Source organism: Panthera uncia, chromosome E1 (assembly GCF_023721935.1).
Source record: "Panthera uncia isolate 11264 chromosome E1, Puncia_PCG_1.0, whole genome shotgun sequence".
Classification (NCBI taxonomy): Eukaryota; Metazoa; Chordata; class Mammalia; order Carnivora; family Felidae; genus Panthera; species Panthera uncia.
Window position 1 is genome coordinate 39,668,409 of NC_064814.1, and position 16,724 is coordinate 39,685,132.

The 16,724-nt window shown below is 37.9% G+C and overlaps 1 protein-coding gene across 3 annotated transcripts in view; it reads right to left on the reverse strand.

Moving 5' to 3' along the window:
- The window catches only part of SUZ12 (SUZ12 polycomb repressive complex 2 subunit), a 46,790-nt gene extending 30,341 nt beyond the window's left edge, over positions 1–16,449 (reverse strand). The window contains exons 1-4 of one of the 3 annotated variants that reach the window (XM_049637878.1): positions 15,935–16,449; positions 13,517–13,563; positions 13,365–13,429; positions 9,049–9,117 (exon numbers count right to left, since the gene is read on the reverse strand). In XM_049637878.1, coding sequence (XP_049493835.1) covers positions 9,049–9,117; positions 13,365–13,429; positions 13,517–13,563; positions 15,935–16,205 — 452 coding nt within the window. In that variant the 5' untranslated portion in view covers positions 16,206–16,449. The remainder of the gene's footprint in view (positions 1–9,048; positions 9,118–13,364; positions 13,430–13,516; positions 13,564–15,934) is intronic. The other 2 variants (XM_049637876.1, XM_049637877.1) reach the window with 2 other exon arrangements.
- Positions 16,450–16,724: the final 275 nt, after the last annotated feature.

Below are 16,724 nucleotides of genomic sequence, written 5' to 3' on the forward strand. Positions count from 1 at the left end.
GCAGAGTTAGAAAGCATAAATATAAGGGGAAAACTAACAATAACAACTTAAGCATCAACAAAATATAAGTGGGATAGAATAGGATCCTTGAAAACAGGTAAATAATGTATATTACTCACTTTCTGACATGCATCAGATTTTAAAAGAAGGGGTGGGGAAGAACAGGGCTGACTATAAAAGGGTCATAAGGGAATTTTTAGGAATCTTTATCATGATTGTGGTGGTTGCTACCTGACTGCATGCAGTTGTCAACACTCAGAACTATACACCAAAAAGACCGAATCTAACTACATATAATTCACATCCCCACCCAAAAAGTATATTAAGGAGACAAACTTGAAAGAGGCCCAAAGGGATTTTTCAAGATGATAGAAATGTTCTATCTTGGTTGTGGTTATGGTTATGCAAGTGTGTACATTTGTCAAAACTCTATACTCTTAAGGTGGGTGTATTTTATTGAATGGTAGTTATATCCAAAGCTGATTTTAAAAAGTGTATCTGCCATCTACAAAATCTACATGTCATTTTACTAGAAGAAAACAAGCACTTTCCTATAAAAAAAAAAAAAAGTTTCATAAATGTCACCTTACAAAGCAGAATTACCGAAACTCCAAAGCATAACTGAAAGACAAAGAGGATTATTCTATAATTTCCACATGTTAGAAGATAATCCATTACAACCCATCTATCCTATTCTTCGTTGTTTGAGTTAAACCTACATCTCAAGGCCAGGTTCTCTTAAAACACCATTCTTAAAACATCATTCCTTTCTCCAAATTTTCCAATGAGCCCCAACTGCCAAATCTTTTGTCTAATTGCTGTCTAGAATATGGCTCCCATTTCTTTTTATCTCCACTAAAGCCCTACATAGGAAAATTAGATACAATGGTAAAACAGAGACAGAAAAACCCAAGTTTAAATTCTGGCTCAGTTATGAGCTGTGACCTAATATCTGTAAAATGAGGAAATGAGCTCTCTCAAAACTGTGAGGCTTGTATAAAATAATAAAGTATCCATCAAAGTACTCATCCTCTTCTACAATGGTCCCACACCCAACCATCCCAGAGCTTAATGATCAGAGCTTAATCCCAAGTACTTTTATTTCCCACTTTTTTGTCATTGTTGTTTCACACACAATCTTTTTATTACATCAGTGTCCCTACCACCTAGCAATGCTTTTCATTAAGAATAGCGATGTCCTCCTAGAGTAATAGGTTTTTTTTTAAAACTAAAACTCGATGCCAAACATGGGGCTTGAACTCACAACCCCGTGATCAGGAGTTGCACGCTCTACCAACTGAGCCAGTCAGGTGCCCCCAGAGTAACAGATTTTTAAGGCCAGGGATCATGACCCATTATACTTCAGTGCTCTGCTTATAGTATTATTTACATTGTTTTATAGAATATGTGATTCTAAATTCCAATTCTGAAATGCCAGAAACATCTGACATTGATCTACCCCAGAAAATATTTTAAATTTGTGTTATTCAAAATGTGTTCTGCAAACTGAGGTCACAGGGGAAACTTGTTTCCATTCCACAACAAGAAACGGAGGAAACTTAAAAACTTTTACAGAAATCTAACATTGCCATAACATCTAAGCTTGTGATCCATAAGTGTATTTACAAAGGTATCTATCTATGAAAGACTGAAAATTAAAGACAAACAAAAAGGTCCCTTACCACAGACGGATTGAGACAGTTTTAAATGGTACATTGTTAGGGGGGCGCCTGGGTGGCTCAGTCAGTTAAGGATCCGACTTTACCTCAGGCCATGATCTTGCGGCTCAGCTCAGGGAGTTCAAACTCCACATCGGGCTCTGTGCTGACAGCTCAAAGCCTGGAGCCTGCCTCAGAATCTGTGACCCTGTCTCTCTGCCCCTCTCCCACTCATGCCCTGTCTCTCTCTCTCAAAAAATAAATAAATGCTAAAAAAAAAAAAAAAATTGTTTTTAAATAAATGGTACACCCTAGGGGCACCTGGGTGGCTCAGTCAGTTCAGCATCCAACTGTGGCTCAGATGATATCGCGGTTCGTAGGCTCAAACCCCACATTGGACTCTATATTCACAGATTTGGATTCTATGTCTCCCTCTCTTTCTGTCCCTCCCCCACTTGCTCTCTCTCAAAAATAAATATCAAAAATTTTTAACGAAACGTAAAAAATAACAAACAGTACACTGTGAGTTAAATAAGATATGAAGCACACATTCAGCTATCAGCCTAACATTGTTTCTTAAAAAAAAATTTTTTTAATGTTTATTATTTTTGAGAGAAAGACAGAGAGCAAGCAGGGGAGGGGCAGAGAGAGAGGGAGACACAGAATCAGAAGCAGGCTCCAAGCTCCGAACTGCCAGCACAGAGCCTGACCCAGAGCTTGAACCCACAGACCGCGAGATCATGACCTGAGCTGAAGTCGCCTGCTGGTAACCGACTGAGCCACCCAGGTGTCCCATAACATTGTTTCTTTAAGAAAAAGAATTCCAGGGGTGCCTGGGTGGCTCAGTCTGTTAAGCATCTGACTCTTGATTTCGGCTAAGGTCATCATCTCAACAGTTTGTGGGTTTGAACCATGTGTTGGGCTTTGCGATAACAGCACTGAGCCTGCTTAGGATTCTCTCTCCCTCTCTCACTACCCCCCCGCCTCAAAAATAAAATATAGACATTTTAAATAAACAAACGTTAAAAAAAAGAAAAAGAACACCAAGTTTCAATTAACCAACTTAAAAAATAACTTTGGGAATGTGATTTGCTATGCATAATTTCCCCTGTACCTCCCCCTTCTAAAAGTAAAAACTCTAATATATACTTGGAATAAAATGTAACAATGAGGCCTAGTTGCCCTCTTCCATAGCTGGCTTCATTCAAGGAAAAAGGGCAATTTTCTTTCCCTTCCTGATACTCTATTCCCCCTCTTTTTAAATTTTTTTCATGTTTATTTATTTTGAGAGCGCACACATGAGAGGGTGATGGGCAAAGAGAAGGGGAGAAAGAGAATCCCAAGCAGGTTCCATGCTGTCAGCAGAGCCCAACGTGGGGCTCGAACTCCCTAATCGTGAGATCATGACCTTAGCCGAAAGCAATAGTCAGACCCTTAACCGACTGAGCCACGCAAGCGCCCCTACCCTCTTCCCTCTCTTGTGGCTACTATATCCACATCTTAATAGTTAAGAATGGAAAGCAAAGAAACATGTAGGACTGGTCAGGCCTATTTGGTTCCAGGCTGCACATGATCCTAACTTAATCAAGACAAGACACCGGTTCATCTTTGTGATGTGTTCCCTGTTTGTTTTTTTTTTTTCTTAACATTTTTGAGAGCGAGAGAGCGAGAGCAAGCAGAGACGGGGCAGAGAGAGACAGAGACACAGAATTTGAAGCAGGCTCTGAGCTGTCAGCACAGAGCCCCATGCAGGGCTCGAACTCATGGACCACAAGATCATGACCTAACCTGAAGTCGGATGCTCAACCAACTGAGCCACCCAGGCACCCCCCATCTGTATCTTCTGAGGAAGCAAGCTATGGGGCAACGGCAAACTATATCAGGAATTTGAAATTCTGAGGTAAGATTCCAAGCATAAACATCTAACAATTCTAAAGCTGTCTACGGAATGAGGTTAAATAAATTTAAATTCATAAGGAATTAACATTTTGAGATGACGTTCATGTAGAAAACTCAAATTTTAAGAATGTGCCCTCTCAAAAAAACCAATAGCCAGATCTCACTGAAGGACCAAAGTTTTTATGGTGGAAAGAGACCAAGATTAGTGCCTCTAATTTGTACACATTAATCTGATAGTGGTAGACGTAAGGCTTCAATTCTAGAGTTACAGCTATATTACCTCAAAACAGGATAAACTACTTCTGTTAGAAGTATACACTTAACTTATTTAACGTATAATTTCTTATATATTTAATGCTATGATGTATAAAATTGAGGAATTGGTGACTACATCAAGCCCATTATTCTGGAATCTAGCATATCTTCTGAGGTTTAGATACAGATGGGAACACTCTGTAATGAGAAGATAAAGTTGAATGAGGTGAGGGAGTCCATTACAAATAAATAAATCTCCTTTCAGAAGTACAGCAGACAAAACATAAAGGAATTATTGTAAACCCAAAGATTATAAAAGGAGAAACACCTTAAAATTGTTCTTAAACACTTAGATTTTAAGAATCAGATATGCTCAGTAGCAACCGATAAGACACCTTTAGGAATAGGTAAGTAAAAAGAAATCTATGGCTTATGTTCTGAAAGAGGAACAACTAAAACTTGAACATGAAAACATGCTGATTTGAAAACAACTTCAAAATTTATAGTCAATACAAGATTGTTTAAAGAAAACAGAAAGGGGAGAAACACCTAAGATCTTATTAATGGTGAAAAAGATGTACAACTGAGTTAAAGAAGCAGGCTGAAGTTTTAAAAATGCAGCTAAGCTAAAAAGGAGAAGGGTGGGGAAATGACATTAATTCAATATATCTATTTAAAGTAATTTATGGGTTTCTTGGGATAAAGACCAACATCCTCAAATAGCCTTCAAGCCTCTGCATTATCTGGCCTTGGCCATATGCTCTAGCTTTATCTAATACCACGCTCCTTATTCTTTCTAGTTAGCTACTCTGGCCTCAAATGACATATGTATAATATTCCCTTTATTTAGAATCACCCATCTCTTCACCCTCTCTCCCCATTTTATTCCTATATTCACCTTTCCTATATCTCAGCTCATTTTTTAAAGGAAGGCCTCCCTGATCATCACTATTCCCAAATCCAACATCTCAAACAAGAACTGGTTCTCCTGCTCCATCCAGTTTCCCTATCTTTTTCTTTCCTAGCAATTATTTTTTTAATTGTAATTATTATATAATTATGCCTTTTTTCTCCGTAACGGCAGGGCCTTCATCTGTTTTGCTCATCATCCTATCCCCTAGGACTAGTATAGAATTTTGGACCTGATACACCAAAAAAACTACAATCTCAGACAAAAATAGATCCAAACTTCATTATACAAAAGATGCTCAAAAAAGGAAGATTACTAACTCAAAAAGCTTAGGTTGTAACAACAACAATAAAAAGCGATGAAAGGCAATTTATGTTATTGATCTACAAAAACACTGGCTTGAAAATATCCCTAGTAAAAGCTCAAGTTCTGGAATCTCTCTCTTTTTTTTTTGTTTTGAAAGAGCGAGCATGGTGTGCAAGCAGGGGAGGGGGAGAGGGAGAGGAAGAATCTTAAGCAGGCTCCACACCCAGCATGGTTTGATCTCATGACCATGAGATCATGACCTGAGCTGAAATCAAGAGCTGGATGCTTAACTGACTGAGCCACTCAGGCGCCCCTAGTTCGGGTATCTTTTAAGGGGATTTCTTAAAAAACTAACAGTGGACCAGGAAGGGATAATGATTAAGGGAAAGAGAGAAAAGACATTTTGCTTCTCATCTGGCTCCAGGAAACACTTTTGGAAGCAACTCAAATTTGGAAATCTTTTCATGCTACCATTTAGCCAGTGGATATACACTTAGAAGTCAGAGGAGTTATGACTATAGAATTCTGAAACTGGTAGTACTAACAGCACAAAAGGCTCCTGGAATCGTGCCAGGATATAAAACTAAAGAAAGACTAGAGATTTACTCCAATAAGCCACAGTGCTTGGTCAAAACCCAAAATAAATTAAAACTCCTAATATACTGGAATGTCAAAATTAGAGCTGAAGATGACAGGATATAAGGAATTATTTCAGACATTCTAAAAAGACATATTTTAAACATACCCTATCACACTAAAAAAAGGCAAGGAGAAAGAGCAGGAAAAACTTGAGACTGTAGGTGCAACCACTATGAATTTCTAAAATTTGCTACTTGGTATGGAGTTTTCAGAAGTCATTCTTCAAGAAAAGAAACAATCTTCATAGATGGTAGGGCTTATTACTGAGTTTTAGGGTTATAAATGTCAATTCTGGTCTATTGCCATGAATTGACTGGCATGTTAAAGAAGTAAAAACCATAAAGTGTCCATGTTTTTCTTTCTTCTATCAGCTGCTTCCCCTAGTAAGTTTTGCCAATATCTGTAACTAGGTAAGACAACTGTAGATCTAGAATATAAAATAATAAAAGATCCTTGAACACTAGCTTCATTTTGCACAGATAATGCTGGGAATTTGGTTTGGTTTATGAGTTATTACAAATGTCATAAATAGGTCAGGCAGCTGATTGTTCTAACTTTTGGGCTGTGGGACTACAATATTTTTCGTATCATGATATTCCTCTGGAACTTTGGAGAATGAAATACATGGGATTTAGGAGTAGAAATGTAACTTGGGAAATGCTGAAAGAACATGAGTTCCAATGAAAGACTCCCAGACTACCACTACTGAACAAATCCAGGGTCCAACTAGACTGAATAAGATCTGTCTGAGATGGTACAGAATAAAAAATATAGATGGAAGAGAGATATGTTTTTATGTATGACTTAAGATTTTAACTTCTACTAATTAATGTCAGGGAAGAACAAAGATCCATATTGTTCTCTTGTAGGAGAATTTGACCAAATTTTACAAAGTTTTACAGTGCTGGCATTACATATTGCTGTGTAAGGAACTTCTTACAATCCTATGTGTTACGTTCAGTGGAACAATAGGATTATGCCTAATTTTACTGTATTTTTTTTAAAGTTTGGACACCCTGATCCAGGGCCCAAACTCACACACCATGAGATCATGACCTGAGCCGAAACCAAGAGTCGGACGCTTAACCCACTGAGCCACCCAGGCACCCCAGGATTATGCCTAATTTTAGATGAGAAACACATTCAAATAATTTAATAATATAGAGCCTTAGGGTAAACTTAAAATGAAGCAATCTCCCAGTTCATTTTAGTGACTCTGGGAGTGACATTGAGACATTCATAAAGACTGGGGTGGGAGGTGCTGAAGCACTTAGCACAGTAACTCAACACCTCCAGGGCCTAAAGTGCCTTCCTGGGTATTAAGCATAGTCAGCTCCAACATACATAGGTCTGTAATTAAAAAAGAGAGAGAAAGAGGGGCACCTGGGTGGCTGAGTTGGTTAAACGTCTGACGTTAGCTCAGGTCATGATCTCATGGTTTGTGAGTTTGAGCCCCGCGTTGGGCTCTATGCTGACAGCCCAGAGGCTGGAGTCTGCTTTGTATTGTGTCTCCCTCTGTCTCTGTCCCTCCCCCACTCATACTCTGTCTCCCTCTCAAAAATAAACATAAAAAAAAAAGTTTTTTTAAAAAGAGAAAGACGAAGGGGGGAAGGAGGGAGAGGGATCTTGGGGGGGTTCAGATGGCTAATTCACTAGTCCTAGTTGGTTACTAAAGACTAAAAAAGTTGTTTTTATCAGAATCACAGAAATTCTTATAAGCTCTGATGTTTCTGTGAGTTAAATATACCCCTGTTACAGTACTGCCCTAGCTACTGAACTCACTGCGTCAAAAGGAACAAAATTATTGGGTGATTATTCAGAGAGAACTGACCAGTATTACTGATCTCCCTCACAACACACATTCTAAGGGAAGCTCTGTAGTATTTATCAAAGCCAGTATCACAATGAGATAGTAGTAGGGTTTAGCAGTGATAAACATGGAACCTTGATGGGGAAGATGAAGAAAAGGGTCAAGTTTTCTTTTTGGTTTATTATTCTTGCTCACATAAACCCTGAAAGACCTGGAGAGCAAACTATTAAAATGTTCAGAAGAAGCAGGAAGCTCAGAGATCAGGGTTTGACTCTACAGCTTATACTTTAAATTAAAAAGACCCTGAGGATCCCAAGAGCTCTGTCTACGGTAGGTGACCAGACAAGGATCTGGAATAGAAGTTCAAGCAAAAAAGTGTACATGTACTGAGAATATTCTCAGTCCTATGTTGTAAGGCACTCCTTGGGCAGTAAGAGATTAGGTAAAGAGTTGGGATCTCAGCTTCCAGAATAGACTATCACAGCTTATTCACAAGTCAAGACTGCCTAGATATGGAAATATAAATTACAGTTCAGTCCTACAAAAATGCAAGATATAAAATAAAAAATGTGATTTTACAATTCAAGTAACAAAAGAACTTAATTCAAAAGCCAAACTTAAAATATAAGCAACTACAAAAATCACATTTTACACCAGTTACTACAGATGAGAAATCATAAATGAGGCATCATTAAGTCAGTGTACATGCTATCTAAATCAATACGACTTAAAATTTTTTCAAGAGAAAAAAACCTACTGTGGCAATTTTACCAGCTTCATTTTTTAAAAATCCAGTATTTTTAGTTCTGTATTCTCCCTGAAAGTAGTCAATAAATAAAAGCGACCCAAGTTCCTGTGTCTCTTTAGAATAATACTCAAATTTCTTTAGTTTGACATATCAAGAGTAAACGAAAGCACACTATCTAGCTTAGGCAGATATTAGGCTAGTCAGAACATTTAGGGATTAGTTCTGGGTATTACACTTGAAAACATACAATAGATTCTATCCAAAGGGTCAAGTTTCTGAAACTGTAATGTGATTAACATATTTCAAGTATAAAATAAAGTTAGGAATATTCTGACTGAAAGATGTAAATATGGGGAAGGTCAAGATAGAAGAGAGCCTCTCTCAGATTTGAAGACAATTACTGACAAGAAATGTGATGTGTAGCACCTGGCAGAGCATCTGGTACGTAGTAAGTATACCATAAATATGAGTCTCTATCCCTCCTTACATAAGGTGGCAGGACTAATACCAACTGCAGAAGTTATAGAAACTTAGAGTAAAAATGCAAGAAGCTGGTAATAGAGATAAACAATAATGAATACAACTGCCTTAGAAAACAGCAAGTCCCCAATGTTGGAGGTATTCAAGATGAGGCTTAAGGGTTCTCTGTCACGAACGCTATAGAATTAGTAATTCCTGATTTGTGCATGAGTTTAGACCAACTGACCCCTAAGGTTCCTTCTAACTCCTTACAATACTGGGGTGATCACTAGAGAAATGATCACTATAATTTCTCCTCTTTCCTCAAGTATGTCACTTAATGTAAACTGATAGGTTATCTTACCTATGAGATTCTTGCTCTCCTTTCATTTTCTCTACTTTTGATAACATATCATCAACTTTAAATGTTTTCCTGGAAGAAACAGATAAACAAAATAATCACTTCTCCACTGGGGAAAAAAAAACAGATTACACTTTATTGTCACTATAATAGGCAAGTTGGAAATCTGATTTTGATTATTTTTAATAAGATAAATTGTGGATGGTTAGCCGTAACAATGAATACTATATTGAGACAGTGTATGTTATATTACAGCAGTCGAGCCTTCAAGTCCCATCTCAAATGCTAGCTTTTCCATGAAACCTTTTGTAATTATTCCCAAACCAGAGTGATTTCCTCTCACCTACGACACTTGGTTTATATTTATTTTGACATTTAGTCTCCTAAATGTGAACTTGCATAAATATTTTATTTCTCCTCCTAGACTATAAGCTCCTGAAGGGTAGAGATTGCTTTTCTTCAAGGAAAGTCACATAGTGCTTGGCACGGTACCTTATATTTTGAAGGTATTCAAGCATCTGCTGGACTGAACCAAACAAATGCAAATCATGTATACTGTGAAATATTCATATTTCTATTAAGTAACTTGACAAGTATATGCTAGCACTATCACATAAAATATATCTGAAGTTAATAAAACAGTCTTAAAGATTATTAGTAGTGGCTCAAGTTAAATGATATGTCACATTAAAGAGATGGGTGTCAACCATCATGAAAAAATTTTGAAGTTTAGGGGATACACCCATCAAATCATAATAAAATTATTAGCTTTTAACTTTACAAGTTTAAGAGAAAAAAGTATTTTTTCCACAAAACAGAAACTCAGATTAAGAATAACCCCCAGGCACTCCCAAGCAAAGTGAGAATGAATGGACTCTAGAACAAGGTTCATCTTAGTTTTTAAGGTGGTCTATTATTGTACCTGTCCTAAGACAGAGGCTAAAAATCTAGACCCATATGTTAACTGGAAATGAATACTTCTCTTTATACTCATATATTTTCTTCAAGTTTAAAACATGAAAAGCTTAGTGTATTCTATATAAATTACTTTGTAAAGCTTGAATTCAGATATTAGAAATTATTAATGTGCTCATTCCTCAAAAATAGCTATCGTACTCAATTACTATAATGTAAAATTATCAGTAGAGAAATGTTAATGTAAATATATTACAATAAAACACCAACAGGAAGAGAATTGATGCAATCTATAATTCAGGTGAATAGCCTCCATTAACAAAAGATCTTTTTTTAAAAAAAGCTTCTCTCTTTACCTTTAGAGTTACTGAAAACTTCAATATTAAAGTTTCATCCAATGAGCACAGTTAAGAAGTATTTTAGGAAGGATGGCAATACATTTTCAATCTCCACAGATAAGAGAGAAGAAAGAAGAAAAATGTAGGATTATTTTAGGCTACTTACAAAAGAACTTTTCAGTATAAATGCTGAAACGTACTACTGAGGAAGGTTGTAAAGTTATTGGAAACTTTTAAGAATATGTTTATCTTTATGTAATGATTAAGAAGAAATCCTGTCTGTAGGAAGAAAAGTTAAGACTAGAAGTCACAAGGTTCATCTCTTCCAACATTATGGACATGTGCATAGGACAAGTGCATAGGAAAGTTGAATATTAACAACCATCTGAAATAAGTAAGATCATAAAGGCAATTCAGCCTTCCTTAGGAAAAAAAACAAACCACATAAGCAACTATACAAAAGCAGCCCCACTCCAAGCACCAAGTATTTCTACTTCTGTTCTTTAGAAAGGTACTGCAACAGCTCAGATTTAACAAGGGAAATAGTTATCAAAAGATCATCAAAAAGGAGAATATTTTTAAAATTCAAGAAATTCCAGGAAATTGTCTTGGGAGGATTCAGAAAACAACTTATGTGAAATCTAGTAAAATGAATTTAATAAAAGATGCCTGTCTCCTCACGAGTATTTCCCCTGTATCAGTGTTGTGTTAGTCTAAAGCATTTGAATACCTCTATGAAAGGAGACTAAAGTACAAGGTGAGTTTGACAAACATACCAGAATTAATATTACAACTGAGTGTAGGACTTCAAAGGGAGTGATATATTTATTCCAACAAGGGATATTATGCTGTTACAATAGTAAAAAGGGAATTCCAAAAACATTTTGAACAAAAGGATAGTATTAAAAGCAATTTTGTAAAAGGAGTCTCTAAAACATGTTTAACAAAGACCACAATCACTAGGCTAAATTCACCACCCTCCAAAGTCACCAATTACTCTGAAAAGAACAGCTCTCATTTGAACATGTAGGTCATATAATTTGTTAAAACTTAGTTTTAACATCTCTCACAGGCCAGGCATATAACAAAAGCATTAAGTGATTCCTAATGCATTTTTGCATGAAAATAAACTGGGATTTATATGTTTCTTGGCTGGTAAACTGCTGCAGAACCCCCCCAAAAGACAATTTGTTGCCTAAAGTACAACAAATTAAGAAAAGTAGTTTCTACTACCAAACTGTTAAAACTGTCTCCACCTATTAGCTGACAACAGAAACATATCCCACGATGAGACAAATAGTCCATTAACAAATATGACAAGAAAATGGGGTTAGATTTTAAACATATTTTGTATTTATTTATGGATTAACTCACTTATTTTGAAAAAAAATCTTTAAAAGATTTTATTTTTTAGTAATCTCTACACCCAACGTGGGGCTCAAACTTATACCACCCCCCCCACGACAAGATCAGGAGTTACATGCTCTACTGAGTCAGCCAGGTGTCCCTAAAAAACTTAATCACTTTAAAATTAAAATCAGGCAGCAACCTAAACGATAACTCAATTAATCTTCCATATTAAAAATACCAGAGTAAAAGTTAACTGCTTAATCAAATTCTCCTAGTTTTATAGACTAAATCAGCGGTCAGCACACTACGGACCATAGGCCAAATCCAGCTTACTATCTGTCTATGCACAGCCCACGAGCTAAGAATGATTTTTATGGATAAATATTTGTGACTGATTTGATAGAGAATTCTAAACCCCAATTAAGGAGAATGTTATCTCCTCCCAAGCCACAAAAATAAAAGAATCTCACATTTCTCACTAGTAGGCCCATATTACAAAACATTGTACTGAGTTATTATATTTTAAATCTCATCAATAAAAAATTTGCAGCCATTTGTTACCTCTCTTTTTGTGTAAGTACCCACCTACATTCTACTTAATAACCTCAATTCTGCCGCATGGACCACAAAGCCTAAAACATTTACTAACTGGTCCTTCATAGAAAAAGTCTGCTGAACTCTGTCATAGATCAAATAATTGCATAGACAGGCAAAAAGCTGACAAATTTAATTCTGTTGCCTGATCCATCACCTTCTTCCTAGTTATTTAGGCTCTTGGCAAGCTTCACCTATTAAATGTAATGCGCACAAGTGCATAATCGCTCCCACGCTCTCTGTTCAGAAAAGATTACCAGAAGACAAATAGTTTTAACATTTCCATCCTTCAAAATACACACAGGTAGATCTACAAAGATAAACCAAGTCTTGCTATTGAAACATGATGCTTACTTAGTAACCAGTATGAGCCTCCAAAGGAGTTTGGTTTCAAAGTCTATCGGGATAACTTAATGGTTTTAGTGAGTCAAGACTAACAACTAACAACTACCAAATGCTTAATACAAGATCTCTCCTTTAAACTTAAAACTGTTCACTTGATGTGCTCAATAATCTTGCACACAGGATAAGAAACTAGCATTCCATAATTACATATAGTTAAATATCACATGTTATAAACAAAAATAAGCTCTGATCAACACCTCCAGACTCTACCTGAAGACTAGATAATTAAGACTTATTGTTTTTTAAGGACATTCAATGTAGTGACTTCAAAAATATTTCCTCTTTTACAAAGACCACCATCAAAGGTATAAAATGAGACTTTCTGAACCTATCATTATGGAAGCAAATTCTTTATTGTTAGAACATATAAGAAATACTTAAAAATTAACTTAATTTTATGTATCGAAGATAGTTCCCCTGAGCCCTTTAATATTTAAATCCTCAACTTCTATCAAACTTGAAAAAACTCTTAGCACAAAGGAAAAATATGAATCAGTAAAATTACTTCATATACTTCACTACTAAATCATTTCTATTAGGAAAAACTTTGGTAATAAACTGGGATTTATAAAAATGTACTTATTAAAAATCACTTGGCAATCAATTCAATCACTCTTTTACCTCAGTTTTCATATTTAATCTTTAATTAGAAATAGTACTTTAATACAAAACTTTAACATCGTTTGATCAACTCGAAATAAAATTCATAAAATGTACCTTTTTATGTTTGTTCTGGAGTTTCGATGAGACATGTAAGTAAGAGTCCTGTGCAAAAATATTGGCTATAAAAAAAGTTTTAAAAATATTAAAATTAAATAGGTGAAATTTTTAGTAAAAAATAATATTCATTAATTGTATTGATTACTTACAGCTATAAGATTTCGAGTTCGAAGAAATCTATAGATCTGTGTTGGTTCTAGGTAACAGGAAACAAAAGGATTATTTAAGTTCTCAAGAAAATAACCAATCTAGCCAGTGTTGTAACCAATGTAAACCAATCAATCACCTGTACGAAAATCATGTACTAAATATCTTGACATCAAGAAAATTTGTATGCACAATAAAACCAAAAGACATTCAATCTATGGCATATATTCACAAAACTCACCTACATTTATTTTATTTTATTTTAATGTTTATTTTGAGAGAGAGTGAGGGGGGAGGGGCAGAGAGAGAATCCCAAGCAGACTCTGTGCTGTTTATGAAGGGCCCCACGCAGATCTCACCAACCTTGAGATGATGACTTGGATGTTTAACCGCCTGAGTCACCCAGGTACCCCTCTACATTTATTTTAAATTTAAGGTTCTCTACAATCTTGTGCTTAAGCCTTGCATTTCTAAGGTAGCTACTTTTTAAAAGTAGCTGAAATGAGGTAGCTGGGATTCAACAAAAGAACTTATTGATAACAAACAGCAAAATGAAATTTTCATTTTTTAACTGGTCTTTTAGAAAATTTGTAGTAAACCAAAACAGAATACAACTGTTTCCTAGATGTCCTAATACAGATAGAAAGTCTGTCAATAATGGGAAAAAAATGACTCAAATTGTAGCTGAAATTTCCAATGAATATTTAGTTATACTTCAAGTTTGTATCCATTTTGTTCAATGTAAATATTATCCCAATATGTAAATACCACCTCAAAACATATTTAATTAATTGAGATTCCTAGACTTTTTAATGCTATTTAGTTAAAATCAGTTTGCCTTTATAGATAAGAAGGACCTGTATACAAAAATACCAGTTACATTAATGATCTATTAGTTTCACACTTCCTTTAATAAAGGAGTATCAAAACAAACTAAAGATGACTGACTATATCAGTAAATACATCAAAGCATTCCAACCTCTCTGAAATTAAGATCAACGTTACAGAAGAATCAAGCTGTTGTGTGACAAAATCTAGCCCTTAATGACAGTTTGCTCCTCCCAACGTAGACTCATCAGAAAGCAAAACAGCTAAAACTTTCTTGGCAGATTTGTCTTCTCTTAACATTTAGAAGGAACTGTTTAAATGTCCACTTAATCTTCAGGTAGTTTAATTTTAGAGGCAAATAAACGAAAAAGAGAGATATTTTAGAAGGAGTACAAACATGTATGTTTATTGTCATCACTGCCCTTCAATGCTCTATCATTTTTCCAATTTAAAGCGTCTCCAGAATTTTCAAAGCAGATTAAGCAAAAGAAATGTGAATCTCCCTCAAGCAGGTTCAATATTCGTTTCAATAAAAACTGAAATTCCTTGTATTAAATTCCAATTAGAATTTCATGAGGCACTAATCAGAGAGAATGAAAGAAGGGTATTAAACAATGTAATACGTCTTTTCAAGCACAGCTGATACCATGGCCTTAACATATGCCACGGTAAAATCGTAAATAAAGACATTCCGCGGTAAAGCCGAGTTTATTCAAGTTTCTCTTATTTAGCTATTAGCGATCGTCCGAATTGTAAAATGTACACAAAAGCAAAAAAGGAAAACAGAGTATAATACTCACTAAAGGACAATTGAGATTATTTACAATCATGTTTTTAATAAATTCTATTGTTTTATTTCCAGATAACCTTGCCTGCCTTCCCAAATCATGTCATAGCTTTTGCCCTTTCAACAAGACCATAAAAGCCGAAATTGACATAAGAAAATGTTACGGAATTAAGACAAGTACAACCGGCAGCATTCCGAGGTCGCCGCAAGATGCGATGCTTAAAACACTACCTGACTCAGTTTACGTACCCATGAAATGGGTGGATAGATTTGAAAGGTTAAAAGCACCAAAAGGTGCCATGTTAACATGCAGCACCAAGTTAGTGCGAAAGCATTTCAGACAAATGACAATTTGGTCGATTTCACTGCAACTCATCCCTTCCCAGGCTTCATTTTGCTCCTCAAAACCTACAACCTACAAACCCCTTGTACTTCCAGAGTAAAAAAGACATGAAAGAAAGCAAGAACTAGTCTCGGGATCTGACTGCATCCTCCGTCCAACTGTAACCTCCTCATCTAAAAGAAACCTGCTCTTAACGTGGGGCCACACTGCCCAACCTCTTGTGTAAATCTTCGGGGAGTCAAGAACCTCACCTGCACCCCCTATTCCACCTCCCCCGAAGGCCCTAGACTTCGGGCCCCCTTGGCCGTAATCCCTGAAGTGGGAACAGCCCCCTCAAATTTCTCCCTCCACTCCCAAATCAAGTCGAGTCCCGGAGAGGCAGGGGGCCCCAGCACGAGCGTCCCGGCCTCCTAATGCTGGACGAGGGGGTATTCCTGCCCTCAAAGCCTCAAACACACTCACTCTCAAAGGCCTGGAGGAAAAGCTCGTGGTCAGCCTGGACGTGCTCCATTTTCGGCTTCTTCACCGGTAACACCGCGGCCCCCGCCGCTGCCGCCGCGGAGGAGGAGGAGGCCGAGTAACTGCCGCCGCCTCCACAGCCCCCGCCGCCGGATTTGCCGCCCGACGCCGTCGCCGCCGCCACCGCCGCCGAACCCCCGAAGCCGCCTCCCCCGGACCCCGCGCTGGGCCCCGAGCCGCCCCCTCCCCCACCGCCGTGCTTCTGAGGCGCCATCGCGGTTCCTGCCTCCTCCCCCCGCCAGCTACCCGCCGGGCGGCCCCGGAGAGTAAGCGCCTGCAATACCAACCGCTCGCCCCAGCAGGCTCCGGCGGACCGAGGGGGGAAGGAGGAGAGAGGGGAGGAGAGGGGAAGGGAAGGGAGGAGGAGAGGAGGGAAGGAGGGAGGAAAAAAAAAAGTGTCTCCTCCTGAGAGCCCCGCTCCGCTCGGGAGGCCGCTCACCCTAGCCTGGCCTCGCTCCGCCCACTTCCCCCGCCCGGCGCCCCGATTGGCCGGCGGGAGCGCGCGCCGCCCGGCCGCCCAGCCCGTTGGCCCGCGGATTCTCCCGTCAGTCACGCGGAGGCGCTTCTCGCGGAGCCGCGGCTTGGTTGGCCCGTGCGCGCTGCCGATCGCGGGCCCGGCCGCCTCTTTGAACTGAATTCGCGGGAAAATTAGGGGTCGGAGCGGCCTTCCTGCTGGCCCCGGTGCATTGTGGGGAGAGAGGGACCCAGCGAACGGCTTAGGGAGCCGTTTCTC